Genomic DNA, 14,488 nt, shown 5'->3' with positions numbered 1-14,488 from the left:
ATTTACTTCCTCGCGCGAAAAAAAAAAAAAAAAAAAAAAAACATTGGTGATGGAATTACAAAAGGGAAATAAGGGGAAAAAGAACAACACTTTCTCATTGTTCTGGGTATAGTTCAGAAGCCTTGGGAATAATATTTTATAATGGAAAGCCGAAAACAGTGTTGTGAATCTACTTCATTGTCTTGCATCCCTTCCAGTATGGGAGTCATGAACTTAAACACTGCGGTTCTATGGCTTGTACAAATACGGCAATCTGAAAAATTAATGTCTGAGATGGTTTCTATCAGACTTGGGAGGATTTTTTGGTGCTGCTAACGTAGCCGAAGGAGTTTCACAGTGGAATATGAAGCCTCTGAATATGGAAATGTCCTGTCATCGTGGACTCCGGAGAGTCGGTGTCTTATAATCACTGTTACGAATGCCGCAGCGCAGTTTTGATGTGTAGAAAACATGACAATACTTCTGTAAAGCTCTCTGGAGGAAATACGGCCACGTTAGATGATTATCAAGCGCTCGTGACGTCCTCCGGAGAAATAAAAAGCGCGCAGACAAAAGGCACAGACAACTTAGCTTCGCCCGTCGGAGGAGAATTAATTGCGGCATCGCTGGCCAGACGTGTTTCTTTTAGAGGAGGCTCCTAAAAGGCCCACAGAGCATTACGTTATTCGCAGGCTCGCTGACTGCAGAGCCTCAACAGGTGCAGTGGATGCGTTCTCAATGAAAGAGAGCATGATGGGACTCACAGAGTCCTACTGCCCCCTGCAGGATGACCGGTGAACTGCAGGTAGTGTGGACAAACACAAGAGCATTGGGATGGATAAATGGCTGCATGTGCTCCGCTTATCGGCTATTTTGTTTACAGACCGAAAGTAAGTAAAAACCGTGAGTTGAGCTTGAGTATGTGATTCCTGTGGAGGGAAAAAAGCACTTTCCGATCATAGCGCAAGGAATGCTAACATTAAAACTGTATCTCATATTTTAGCAGTAAACTCCGTTTATGAAAATGTGTAAAACGTGATAGATCAGCAAAAATTTGGTTTAGTAACTAAAGGTTTAAGGCTCCTATGTTTGTGTTTAGTTAGTTTGCTTCACTGGTAATGAAAAGAACGTATTGCATAATATATATATATATGTATATATATATATATATATATATATATATATATATATATATATATATATATATATATATATATATATATATATATAAATAAATATAATAGCAGCCAAAAAAAGCTAATAAAAGAACTGCTGTGATGTCTGTTAATCAAAAAACAAAAGTAGAGGAAATCAATAACTTTTAGAATGTAGTGTTCAATAAATTAATTTCTGTACATATTTCCTACTTGCTGAAGGGCACAGGTAGCTAAACATGATGTTTATTATAATGGGTTTGTGTGAAGGTTGTTTTAAGTGAAATTAAAAGTTGTTCTTTTTTAAAGTCTACTAAATGATTAAATTCAGAGCTCTCGTTTATACTATAATGTTGAATAGCTATAGTCAATGGTCAGTTTCATAGAGACATCAGTATTGGTATCAGTGATACTTACCTTCAGTCATAAAAAATAGTTTTACTGTACTGTTTGTACATTAATTTGAATACTGCATGTGAAATTACTGCAATATTAAAAGTATATGTAAAAACTTTTAATGCAAAGTGAGAATTTTTTAATGAATTGTGAAATGTGCGATTAATTGGTAGCCAACACATCTTTCTATATTTTTAACTACCTAATAGACATCAAGCCATTGGAACAAAGCTACGGAGCAAAGCATGTTGCCCCAGTATGTTCACAAAAGTTAAAGCAAAAGAAACTTACTTGAGCGCAACATTGCAGCGAAAGCGTCGATGGCCGCCCTGTGAAACAACAGAAAACACATCTGACGTTAAAAAAAAGTATATTAGCCGTTTCATTTCTACAGGGTCATGCGCATACCATTCTATCCGTCTCCGAACACACATAAAGCTAAGTACCACGGGCACACATCCAGCTGCACTTAGCATTGGCAGGGTGGTGGAGAGGCTGCCACCTTATATATATATAGAAATATATATGTATATAAAAAGATTCCTGTCATTGTGATCATGAGCATTTATTTTGCAGTGACAGGGTTGCTGATTCAGCGGTCTCCTCTACCCAATATGTGCAGCGTGAACATAGAATAATCATGAATGGCTTTGCAACAATCTGCCAATATACATCAACCACCGGTCTGTCTGGTTGACAAAATCCAACGCCTTGAAATATGGGCAGAGAGCAAGCTACGTTTTTGAGCTTCTGAGATGGAAAAGCCGGGCTTAAAGATTAAGAAATAGCTTAAGAACGAAGGAAAGAAAGAAAGGCCCTCTGATTTCTACATCTACACTTTGCTGCATGTGTCGTTGTGTAAGACCGAATCGAGTGGTCCATTTTGAGCTGAGCCAAAGAATCACTTCACTCCAATTAACCCAACCAATCAAAGCCCTAACCCAAAAAACAGAGCTATTATTGGTTATTTTCAGAGCCAGAAGCATGTTCTCCTTGTGTGAATCCCATTTAGCACTGTAGAGTACATACTATTCTAACATCTAATTTCACAACATTAACCATTTCATTGTGCGTCTTATTGTACGCTTGGGTTCTGAAAACCCACTGAAAAAAAAAAATAAATAAAAAAATACAAACGTTGGTCCTTCAAATGTGCAGCAGCACAATAGCGTCCTTTGTGGAATCTGCACAAACAATATTATCAAGTCAATTTCGACTCATCACATCAAAATTGGAATCATCTCGGAGAGTTTTTGATAGGGGTCACACTGCAGCAGTGGTCTGCTCCATCATCACCGCTGGGATCAAGACAAGACACTGAGCAGATCAATGTCAACACCAAAGTGTGTGAAAAACACATGCACTGTGAGCAACATCATTGGGCCTATTATCTACATGGGGGTATTTGGCTTTAAATGCTGCCCTTGTCATTCAACTATCAGACTGCTATGGTTTGCTGAGCATGTAGTCTCAAACAGTCTGTTCACGGACCATCTGGTGAATGTTCCACATAAACTTAGATCCGGCAAATTCTTATCTCATTCGAACTGAGGATGTCTGAATTCACGGACTGAATTGTGGTTGCAAATAGTATGCAGTGCATTGATTGTAAGAAAAATGATTGTCAATTTCAAGAAGTTCACTGCAATTTCAGAATAGAAAGAAACCGAATGTCGCCCTGATACGCAAGATAAGCGATAATTTATTTGGATAAAGAGAAAGATAGAATGACAAAGGTACAGTGACCAAACAAATGAAAGACAGACGGAACAAAAATAAACAATAACAATAAACGACAGACGGAACGACCTACAGAGTTAAGGAATGACAGAACAACAGGCAGACAGTAAAAGAAACGAATAATAAAACAATTAACTGATGCATAGTACTAAATGAGAGACAGACAGATACATAGGATAGAACGAATGAACGAACAACTGATGTAACAAACAGAACTAATGAAACAACAACAGACAGAATGAACAAAAGAACGATAGAGCAGACAAAAGACAGTGCAAACTCACAAAGTGAACAACAGAATGAACGGCAGAAAGATTGATTGATAAAAGAATGATAAAATGATTGACGGAACCAAAAATTCTGAATGGGACAGACAAAAGACAGACAGACACAAACAAAGCAAACAACAGAAATAACAAATGAGTAATAACAATAACACAATAGAACCAATAGATAGAACTGATAGATAGATAGATAGATAGATAGATAGATAGATAGATAGAGACAGACAGACTTTAAAGCAAGGCTTTATCAGTGTGTTTTTCTGGGCACACCATGGGATGGTAAATCTCGAAAAGCTCATTGACTTACAGCAGTATGTAGCCGGACCCCTACAGTGCACAACATTGTTAAGTCTCCATCACAGAGACAATATGTCACTCCCTGTTCACTAACCGCAAGAGAGCACAAACAGCCCAGCGGTGGAGCAGCCAGCAGCTCGCTGACGCAAAACCACCGTTCTGTCCTCAAGATAGTCAAGCCGCTTCACCCGCAGCCTCTCTGTTTGTGGACACGGGAAGCTCCATAAAGAAATCATACCATATCTCTCCTCTGCCTCTGTCGGAGTCTTTGAGTCACGCTGCTGACATTAATGCAAACAGTGGCGTACTGCAATTTCGGAGGCAGGCAAATGCCATTGTTTCCCCAAGCTAACGGCTTGTCGCTTCTTTGAAATGACGCGCGGTATCAGTCGGTAGGACTGCAAGCATCGGTGCGCAGATGTTCTGCGGGGATTTGAGCTACGAGGCCGAGCTGTCAGCAGAAAGCCAGCAGACAAATTTGACAATACGGAAGATCTGTTGATCTGTTCTGCCTGAGTATTTTTTTCATATTCATCAGAGAGCGAACAAAGAGAAATTCTCAGCGTAGATTCCAACTCTTTCCAGCGCACTACTGTAAAGGCCACAGAGGCCGTTTCTAGCCCATGTATGTATTACAGAGTTACATGCTTTCAAGTGCCGTCTAAAGGGGCTGCATGTGCAGATGGAACAGTTTATGACATTTATAATGGGGAAAAAAAATAAATAAAAGTTCGGTGAAGAGGGAAACTGCATGTGCGAGTGTATCTCTCCCAGGCTGTTCAGTTTCTATAGTGTTTAGAAGCTGAAATACATAATAGCAAAATAGAAAGTGTGAAAAAAATGCGTCTCAGCGGTCTCTGGCCATGTTTAAAATTATATTCTTGTTATACGGATTAGTGAGAAGTAAATACTGCTTGCTGTTGAAAGTGATGTTTGCCGAAATTAAATTATTTAAAATAAGTTTAAAGACAAAATGGTCCTGTGTACACAATCACTGTAGAATTTTTATTCAATTAAAATATGTAATTAATAAAACAAGAGTAAATAAAAATATTAATAGGTGTAACGATATAAATAAAATGAACATTGACATTTGAATACTGCTACTAATAATGCATTTAGCCTTAACGTATTTATTATTACTGGATTTGTTAATGCGTGAGATTTGATTATTATGATTATCGTGCGGAAAGAATTAACAGATAGATTAATAATATATAATAATACAGTTTTTCTTATGAATAAGTATTGAAATAATGTAACACAAGTAAATGGTAATTGCATTTTGATGGTGACATCTTGTGAACCTTTACCCGAGGAGAGATATCAAAAGCAAACTTTAAAGTACTGAGGAGAAATACAGCTACATTTTCTTCTGCTCTAAATCTAAACTTTAAAGTGAAAGACTTTCTGATCTCGAAACGGTTGCGAATATCATCGTCTGGCAGATAAAACGCCGCGCACATGCTGTTGGCAACAGACGAGCCTCGTCAGGTAACTGTAGAGAGCCTAGAGAGGGCGCTGTACTTACTCCTGCCAACTGTTGGAAAACTGGAGCGCTTCCATATCATGTTTCTGATAGCTCCCTGCACACACACACACACACACAGCGGATTACAGCAGAACGCCATCTAATTACAATCCTCGCTCTCCTGTACACTTCCTGTCCTGTGGGAATCCTGACATGGACGCACTAGAGAAGAAAATCTGCATGTGCAAACACACGTATCAGATGTGGGTGTAATCCAGTTCTAGTCTTACATTCAATATTGCAGTTTAATTTGACTTTATCTGCCTCACGGAGCTGTGCTTCTGGAGTTAAGCAGCCAGAGAGGGTCCTTAGGTTATCGCGTGGACTTGCAGAGGCATTGATTAGCTCTAGTCTTTAGTTCCGATTTAAGAGCAGGAGAAGCTCTGGCCACTAATTGGTCAGGCCGTCAATTAGACACTGATGCTTCACTTAACCTGTTGGCAGTGAGCACCAAATTAACAAGAGAATGAGGCGAGATAGTCTGGTGCTTCAGGGACTAGCGCAGACAGGCATACCAGCATACTCCTGCAGCAAACTCTCTATTTTTTTTTACTTAGTACAGTTGTGTAATGAATGAGAAATAATTCAGCTAGTTGTTATTCTGTTATTCTCCAGTTGTTATTCTCGTGCTACATGACATCAATGTGACAATATACCACACTTCTGACAAAAAAATTATTATAAATACATTATGATAATATATTTTTTTAATACTATGAACTGACATCTGCAGAAAAAAAACTATGCGTAACATGCAGTGTATTCATTTAATGTGAATTCAATTAGGATTAGAATAACTACTGTGACTAATAAAATGCATTTATGATAAAGAATTATTATTGCTCAGCAAATATTATTATTGTACTTTTAAATATGCCATTAAATTATTTCCTTTATTATTATTATTATTATTATTATTATTATTAATTACACCAAAATTGTTTGTGCACATGAAATGGTTTAATTCCTTATTTAAAAAAATAAATAGTTTTTTGTTGCCGTTGTTTTTTCTGCAAATGCCATTTTAGAGCCCTCTGTAGTATGCAGTATTTACTGTTCACTAATCCATATACATTCCCCTTCAAAAGTATTGGGACAGTTAGACAAATTCTTTTATTTTTGCATAAGACTGAAAACTTTGATTTGGGTTTAACATCAAAAGATGAATATCAGACAAGAGATTTACATGTCAGCTTTGATTTCCAGGTATTTACATCTGGATCTGACACGCAGTATAAAAGACATCACCCATTTTTCATGTGAGCAAAAGTATTGGAACAGACAGAAGAAACAGATTAAAGTGAATAAGACTTAATATTTAGTTGCAAATCTTTGGCTTTTAATAACTGCATCAAGCCTGTGACCCACTGACATCACCAAACTTTTGCATTCTTCTTTTGTGATGCTTTTCCAGGCTTTTAGCGCAGCCTCTTTCAGTTGTTGTTTGTTTTAGGGGTTATAAAAGGCGTGCTCTATAGGCTTTAAGTCTGGAGATTGACTTGGCCTGTCTAAAACCTTCCACGTCTTGCCACTGATGAACTCTGTGCCTGATTGACTCTTCTGTTGTTATATTGTGGAGTTCAGTGTTTTTTGGCTCATTATCTTGCTGCATGATGAAGGATCTCCCAATAAATTTTGTTGCATCTTTCTTTAAATTGGCAGATAAAATGTTTCTGTACATTACCTCCACCGTCTTTCACGGATGAACTTGCATGTTTAGGATCACGAGCAGATCCTTCTTTCTCCATGATAAAAAAAATCATCCGTCTCGTCAGTCTATAAAACTTTGCGGATGTTTGAGGCTCATCTCTGTACGTTTTGGTGAATTCCAGCCTGGCCTTCCTATTCTTCTTGCTAATGAATGGTTTGCATCTTCTGGTGTAGCCTCTGTACATGCGATTATGAAGTAGATCGCCGCAGCAGGCGCAGTGATATCACGCAGAACCTGAAAACAGCCAGACCCTCTTGCTTGCACAGGGAGCGTGTCTTCAAGCTGGGGACTATTTTCCACAGTCACTGCCAGATATCACTGCGCCTGCTGTGGCCATGTTAAGGCGGCAAACATCCTTGATTATTACGCCGGAATGGGAGTATAGTTCCTAATCTTATCAGCCTAGAAAAATGCAGGTCTTACTACAGAAGAGTCGAGTTTTAATAAGAAAAATATTAACTCTTTGGTCATTTTTGAACACGATGCTGCTGGTCTAATTGGATTCAATGATCTAAGATAAGTTATGCTAAACGTCTTATCGTTAGACCCGGAGATCGGCTGGATGGATTCCAAAACGGTAAACCTCAGGAGGATGAGCCTACTTCTAATAAAAGTGGAGTGTTCCTTTAACTATATCCAGTCTGAACATGCAAAACCCTAAAACTGAGCGTAGACATTCAGTGATAATTATTGTTTGAATAATCATGACAGGACACACCTGGGCAACAAAATACACCCGTCAGTCACGTTTGAACACTTTTGCTCACATGAAAAACAGGCGTTTTCAAACAAAGGGTGCCATCTTCTAAGTTGTGTGTCAGATCCATCCAAGAGATGTAAATCTCGTCTCATATTCATATTTTGATGTCAAATCAAAACGCTTTCAGTCTACACCAAAAATAAAAAGGAAATGGCCTCACTGTCCCAATACTTTTGGAGGGGGAGTGTAAGCAAGCATTTTATTTTAAATGAATGATCTTGTCAATTTCTGAAGTTTCTCAAGCATGCAGTTTCTTTATTTCCTGCATGTGTGACTTTAGGGCCTCTGTAGTACAGTATGTAGTGCGTACTGCTCACTAATCCACATTAGCATGTATTTAAAGAAATTATAGGAAAAAATATATATAGTCTGAGATGAGAAAAAATGTAGTACATCAATAAAAATGAAACTGACAAAAATGATAAACAAAACGAATAACAGATAGATAGATAGATAGATAGATAGATAGATAGATAGATAGATAGATAGATAGATAGATAGATAGATAGATAGATAGATAGATAGATAGATAGACAGACAGATAGCAGTGAACACTAGGGACCCTATGCATCGGAACGCAGCTTGGATCATCAGCTGTGCAGCATCAGGACACACTCATCAAGTGCTTCATGTGGGAATTCATTTCCCGTCACTGCAGGTCAAGCACTGTTTACCCAAGTTAGGCTAGTAACTGCCAATCAGCATCCGGCTAACACATATCTATGCAGTGCACAGTTTGCAGAACCCCAGTAAACAAGCATCTTCTGAGCATTTCAATGAGCAGGCTCGCTATAAATGAGTTGCACTGTGCATGCAAATTTCCCAGGACAGGATTTGATCTATGAGTTACAATATAAGACACTAATTATACAAGGCCAGTGCACCGACGGCTGCATCCTACGATTGCGTTAGCACTTCTTCTTTGATAATGTGTCACACCACATGCAGAGCAGCAAACAAACGCACAACCCCCTACAGTCGCCTGCTAATATCAAAAGAACCCACCCACTTTCCTTTATATGGAAAGCAAGTGTTCAGCAAGTTAGACACTTAGAAATTATGTTGTCTTAATCTAAAACTCAGGTTCAGTGAAACAAAAACAAAAAAGAAATACTTTCTTGCCGTTTTTGACAAACAAGCCTTAGCCTTGGAGCACACATTTGAGGGATTGGACATTAGGATTATGTAGTGGCCTTTACTATAGAGGAGTTGTACCTGCAGGCGAGACAAGAGACTCTCGATGTGAAGAGAGATTAAATTCAGACTCCTGACCTTCAGGTGTTGAAAGAGTTTGATTTTACTGAAAGAAAAAAGTATATCTGAACATTTAGTAGACCACATACTCGGATATTGGTGTTTAAAATTGGATCTTACATAATCAAATCAATCTATTCTTCCAATCCAGTCTTTACATCAAATACTGCAATCTTATTTTTATTATTTAAAAAAAAATTGTAGTATTGCTAGTAATATTTGGGCTAACCTATAATAATAATAATAATAGGTAGATCTAATATTTATTCTTTAGATTAGTTAGTTGGTTTAGCATTAAAAATATATTTTATTGCTTTTTTTATTATTCTAAACACTATTTATTCATGTTGTTGTTAATTTTGGATGTTAAACCAATATTAGAACTATATAGAATAAGAACGTTTTGAATGTCTTTTTTATTATTAATCCCTATATCTCCATTTTATATGAAGAAAATTAATTAAAATTAAGATATGTCTACAGTAAAAATCAAATGCAAAAAAAAAAACTTGGTAGGGTAAGGGGTTTAATTCCATTCATTATATTTAATATTTTATTACAATAAATCAAGATCAGCTTAATATCGAAATAAGAGCAGTCTATGCACACTTCTTTATTTAGACTAACGTAAGCAAGTGAGTAATATAATGACCAGCGTTTTCAGCACACTGAACCGTTCTTACAGTCAGGCAAGATCAGCATACGCCAATGACGCACCCTCAAGACATGCGATACTCACTTGATGGTGCGTAGGTGCTTGGTACTGTATGGAGATATAAGCTTGAAGACCACATCCAGCCCTCGGTTCTTCCCCAGCAGTTCGGCCGCCGTCGCTACAACACCAAGATACGTGATTTACACAACAATAAAAAGTCTTTGCAACATTGCTGAACCCAACACTACCGAAAAGATAGCATTTCATAGCACAGCACACTGGATCCCCTGTCAATCTTGTGCAGGGGCGATCGTTCTCCACAAGGATAGACTCAAGGGGGAATTTTAAGAGACCGCTGAAGTCCAAACTTCACCCTTATAAACAAGGCATGTGCCCAGATGATATTTCTCCTATTAATACATTGTGCTTGCTACAAGGCTAGCTAGCATCATAAACACTGACGGTCGCTGCGGAGGAATCTCTTCGGAGTCCCAGACTGTACATCTAGTGTTTCAAAAAAAAAAAAAAAAAAAAAAAGATATATTTCAACTTTTATGATAAAGCATAAAAGACCGTTGGATGCCTTTTCGGGAAGGTGAATCTCTCACGGTCACAACCTGAGAGCTGAACTTCCTGCGCCGCTATCATTCACAGGATAGCTGTCACATAACTGATAAACAGACCTCAGACCGCATACAGCAAAAACACGGCTGCTTTTGAAATAAAAACTGGCAAAGGCTCGTTTGCATTTTACGGCCGATTACCCGTTATCATATTTTGCACTAGTGGAAATCGCACACAAAGAGTAAATCAAAGGTGGAGGCCAACCTCCCACAACCCCATGCGGAGCAAAATCACAATATATTCTTCTTTAAGTTTGATTTGAATACGGCGGGTGCATAAATACGGTAAAAGTTCTAGAGCAAACGACACAATAAGTGCTAGCGCTTGGCTTGCAATTTCCCCTGAACACTTTAAAGCTGGAAATGTGTTATGAAAGATGGGAAAATAACTACAGATGCAAAGAAGAAAACCGACGCGCATCAAAAGAAGCTATTTTATGGGAATTATATTTAACCACAGAGCTACATTTACAAGTAGTGGGTAGAGTCGGAAAAATATAAAAAAATGGGAAGAATCTCTTTTTAGTATGAAACTGGATTATGAAAGCAGTTAGGTATTTATTTTAGATGATACTATTTTATGACCGTGTTCAATTTAGTTACACTATAATTCTGTAATTTAGTTTTTCTATTTTTTTATTAATATTTTAGGATACATTTAATTTATTAAATGTGACAAAAAATTTAGCCAAAACCTTTTCAAAATAAATGCTCCCTTTATATTAAATCAAATCATTTTAAAACTTAAAAGTAGATTAATAATGCTGAAAATTCAGCTCTGCGCCACAGTAATAAATTACATTTTACAACATAAAATAAAAAAAAAACAAAAAAAAAAAAAGTTAAATTGTAATATTTCACTTTTTTGCTTTTTTTATTCAAATAAATGCATAGGAAAAGAAAAGAATATTTGACTGTATCTCATGTGCTTTAAATCAGTGTGCAGCTTGGCAAAAATGAACTGATGTGAGATGTGACTCACCAGAGGAGCAGAAGACTCTCAGAACCCAAAGGCAGGCCGCGGCTCTCCGAGCACTCTCTGTATTCTGCCGCAGCAAACCCAGAACCACCAGAACTGCATCTGCCTTCTGTGCTTTCAGACCGATCTGACGATCTGAGGGAAATGAGAAAATTATGTTCCTCTTTGACGTTCAGAAAATGTGTATTCGTAACGTCTTGCTTTGACAGCGTTTTGCTCACTACAGGGATCTGGAAAGGCAAAAATTGTGAGCTGTTGGCAGATGCGATGAAACAGATTGCTTCGGTTTGGAGATCAAAACCATATTCGCTGGGATGTCTAATAGGGGAAATTGGGATATCAAAGGGACAACATCACTTTCAAAATCAAGAAAAAAAAAAAAATACAAATCTGATTCATTCTGTGATCCCAAGTGATACACAAGATCCATCATTCTTAAATTTTAATGCACTTTCCTGGACTTACTGTGCAAAAATGTATTCAACAAATACATTTACAATTAGCATAAAATAATTTGTAATATTCTAGAAGATACCAAAAAGCCATTTTTATTTTTTACAGTGACTTTTGCAATAAAGTATGGCACAGATTTTAAGAAATTAATACTTTTATTCAGTAATAAATAATTAGTATTAAAATTTAAGAAGATGCCAAAAAGCCAAATTTTTGTTTAATTTTTCCACATATTATGAGAGAACATCTGGCTGATATTGTACTTCCATAGTAATTTTTCTAGAGACATTTAAAATACCAAAACATAAAAAAAAAAAATAATAATTTAAATGCTACAATTAAATTAAGGCATCACATTTTGAATTTAAAAGATTTACACTTTTTACACTACACTAAAAAAAATTATTCAAATCTAGTAAATTATTCACTAGTAAGTGTTTTCTAAAAACCTTTAAGTGAGGATCAGATTATGGCACATATAATGTATAATTAAATATCTGTTTTATAACATACAACACCATTATATATATATATATATATATATATATATATATATATATATATATATATATATATATATATATATATATATATATATATATATATATATATATATATATATATATATAAAATCTACATTATGTAATTATATGTAAATTATATGTAAATGTATATGTACATTATATGTAAAATCTACATTATTTAATTCCCTCTCCTTGTTCAACAAAACAAATAGTCATACAGATTTGGAACAACATAACAGCAAGTATTTAAGTATTTAATAAAATTATTACAATATTTTCATGCTTTGGTGAACTATCCTTGTAAGATGAGTAAAAGCAGAGTAACAAAAACACAGGATGTTACAGTATTTCCATACAGTACATCAACTATTTACGAAACTGCAAGTAGTGCAGATCATTGCATCATTTGAAACATTCAGTGATCTCTGCTTCATAAATGCAAATGGATTATTGAAAAGTCGGTGTGGGATGGAAAACGCTGTCCATAAAAACCCACCGCCCAGCGAGGAACGCAACAGAAACCATTCAAACTCAACATCCCGCAGGCCCACTACGACTACAAGCGCTTACAAAAACAGCTTGAGCACGAAAAAAATCCCGCTTGTGAACTACTTTACGCTCTCAACAGATGGAGTTTGCTTTTAGACGTGTTTTGTCTAAATGCCAAAGGGAGACGTGAAGATGAAGGAAAACGTACCCTGCTGGTTTGACTCACCCTGTTGCCGGGGTTCATTAGGATAGACATCAAAGTGCAAGAGTAGGAACGCTGACAGACACGAGATCCAGCGAGGGATCAAACTCTGGCTTCTTCGGTTACACAACATCTAAACACCAACCGTGCTTGCGCTCAGACGGCGACCTCCGACCTCTCAGGACTGAGGGCTTTTACCTGACCCGACAGCGACCCTACGCATGCTGTCTGCGCCTTCAGATGAGATGTGACTTATGGGCGTTCTGCACATTAGAGACGTCTATTTTTGGAGAGGTGCTATTTATAGCAGTCCAGCAATGAACTCAGAAATACTCAGCACTAAAGATGATTAAATTATAAATCATTATGAGAAATATGACTGTCTCCTGCAGTGTGAACCCGCTTAAAATGAATGGGTTGAAGAGCAAAACGCGAAAATGAATTGGGAGTCGAACACAACACTGTCTCTTAATCAAGTTTATGGAGCCAGTTATTTTTTCAGTCCACACTGAAAACTGAAAATCACAGCCAATTAGAAAATATTTCAAAATTATAGGAATATTTCGGCTAAAACTGAAATTCTGTCAATGCTATTTACTTATATTCACTTGTGGAAAAATATTTAAGCAGTTATTTCATGAAAGTGACATTTAAATCACAATTCATTACATTCATTCACTACAGATAACTATAAAAAAAGCTAGAATATAAATGTATTGTTAAAAAAAAATAAAAGTAATAAAAACAAAAATATTAAATCAAATTTAAAAAATGTAATTTAATTAAAAAAATAATAAAAATACTAGATAAGAAAATTGACATTAAATATGATATTATTATTAATATGTACACAAGTATAAATATTGCATGAAAAGTAGAAATAGTTATTTGGCAAATAAAGGAAATCAGGTGAAAAATACGTAAATGACAAAAACTGAGATTACAAAAGAAACCTAAATAGATTAGATATTTTTAATAAATATTAGATATGAAAAATTAGACATTTCATAAGATGTTAATATTAATGTACATATATGAATAAATAACGGAAAAACTTAGCAAAAGAAAAGAATAGCAAAAGCTTAAATATCAATAAATTCTACAATTTTATATATATAAAAAAAATAATAATACTTTGCCTTTTACTTTTCATTTTGCATTTGAGGAATGACTGTGTCCCAAATGACACAACATGCCCTGTGCACTATGTACATACATGTAGTGTATGAATTTGTGACGTAACTAAAGCTGAGCTGAGCAATATTTCTTGGATATTTAAGTACATAATCTGGGTATTTAAAAAAAGGGCACGCTTATCCTTTTTTCGATATTCAGTGAGCACGCACTTCTGGCACTATTTATACTACAAAATGTCCCTTGAAGTACACCTACTGTAATGTTTACCCGAGAATGTTGACCTGTTTTGTCACCAGTAAAATAAAAAAAAGCCTGTCAAT

At 36.2% G+C, this 14,488-nt stretch overlaps 1 protein-coding gene across 3 annotated transcripts in view; it reads right to left on the bottom strand.

Moving 5' to 3' along the window:
* The window catches only part of LOC122330900 (cytosolic carboxypeptidase 4), a 175,957-nt gene that overhangs the window by 99,018 nt on the left and 62,451 nt on the right, over positions 1-14,488 (bottom strand). For all 3 annotated transcript variants that reach the window (XM_043228263.1, XM_043228261.1, XM_043228262.1), the window contains exons 5-7: positions 11,367-11,498; positions 9,846-9,939; positions 1,821-1,858 (exon numbers count right to left, since the gene is read on the bottom strand). In XM_043228263.1, coding sequence (XP_043084198.1) covers positions 1,821-1,858; positions 9,846-9,939; positions 11,367-11,498 — 264 coding nt within the window. The remainder of the gene's footprint in view (positions 1-1,820; positions 1,859-9,845; positions 9,940-11,366; positions 11,499-14,488) is intronic.

This window comes from Puntigrus tetrazona, chromosome 25 (genome assembly GCF_018831695.1).
Source record: "Puntigrus tetrazona isolate hp1 chromosome 25, ASM1883169v1, whole genome shotgun sequence".
Taxonomy (NCBI): Eukaryota; Metazoa; Chordata; class Actinopteri; order Cypriniformes; family Cyprinidae; genus Puntigrus; species Puntigrus tetrazona.
The sequence above is the reverse complement of the archived record's forward strand: the minus strand, read 5'-3'. Positions and strand labels throughout refer to the sequence as shown.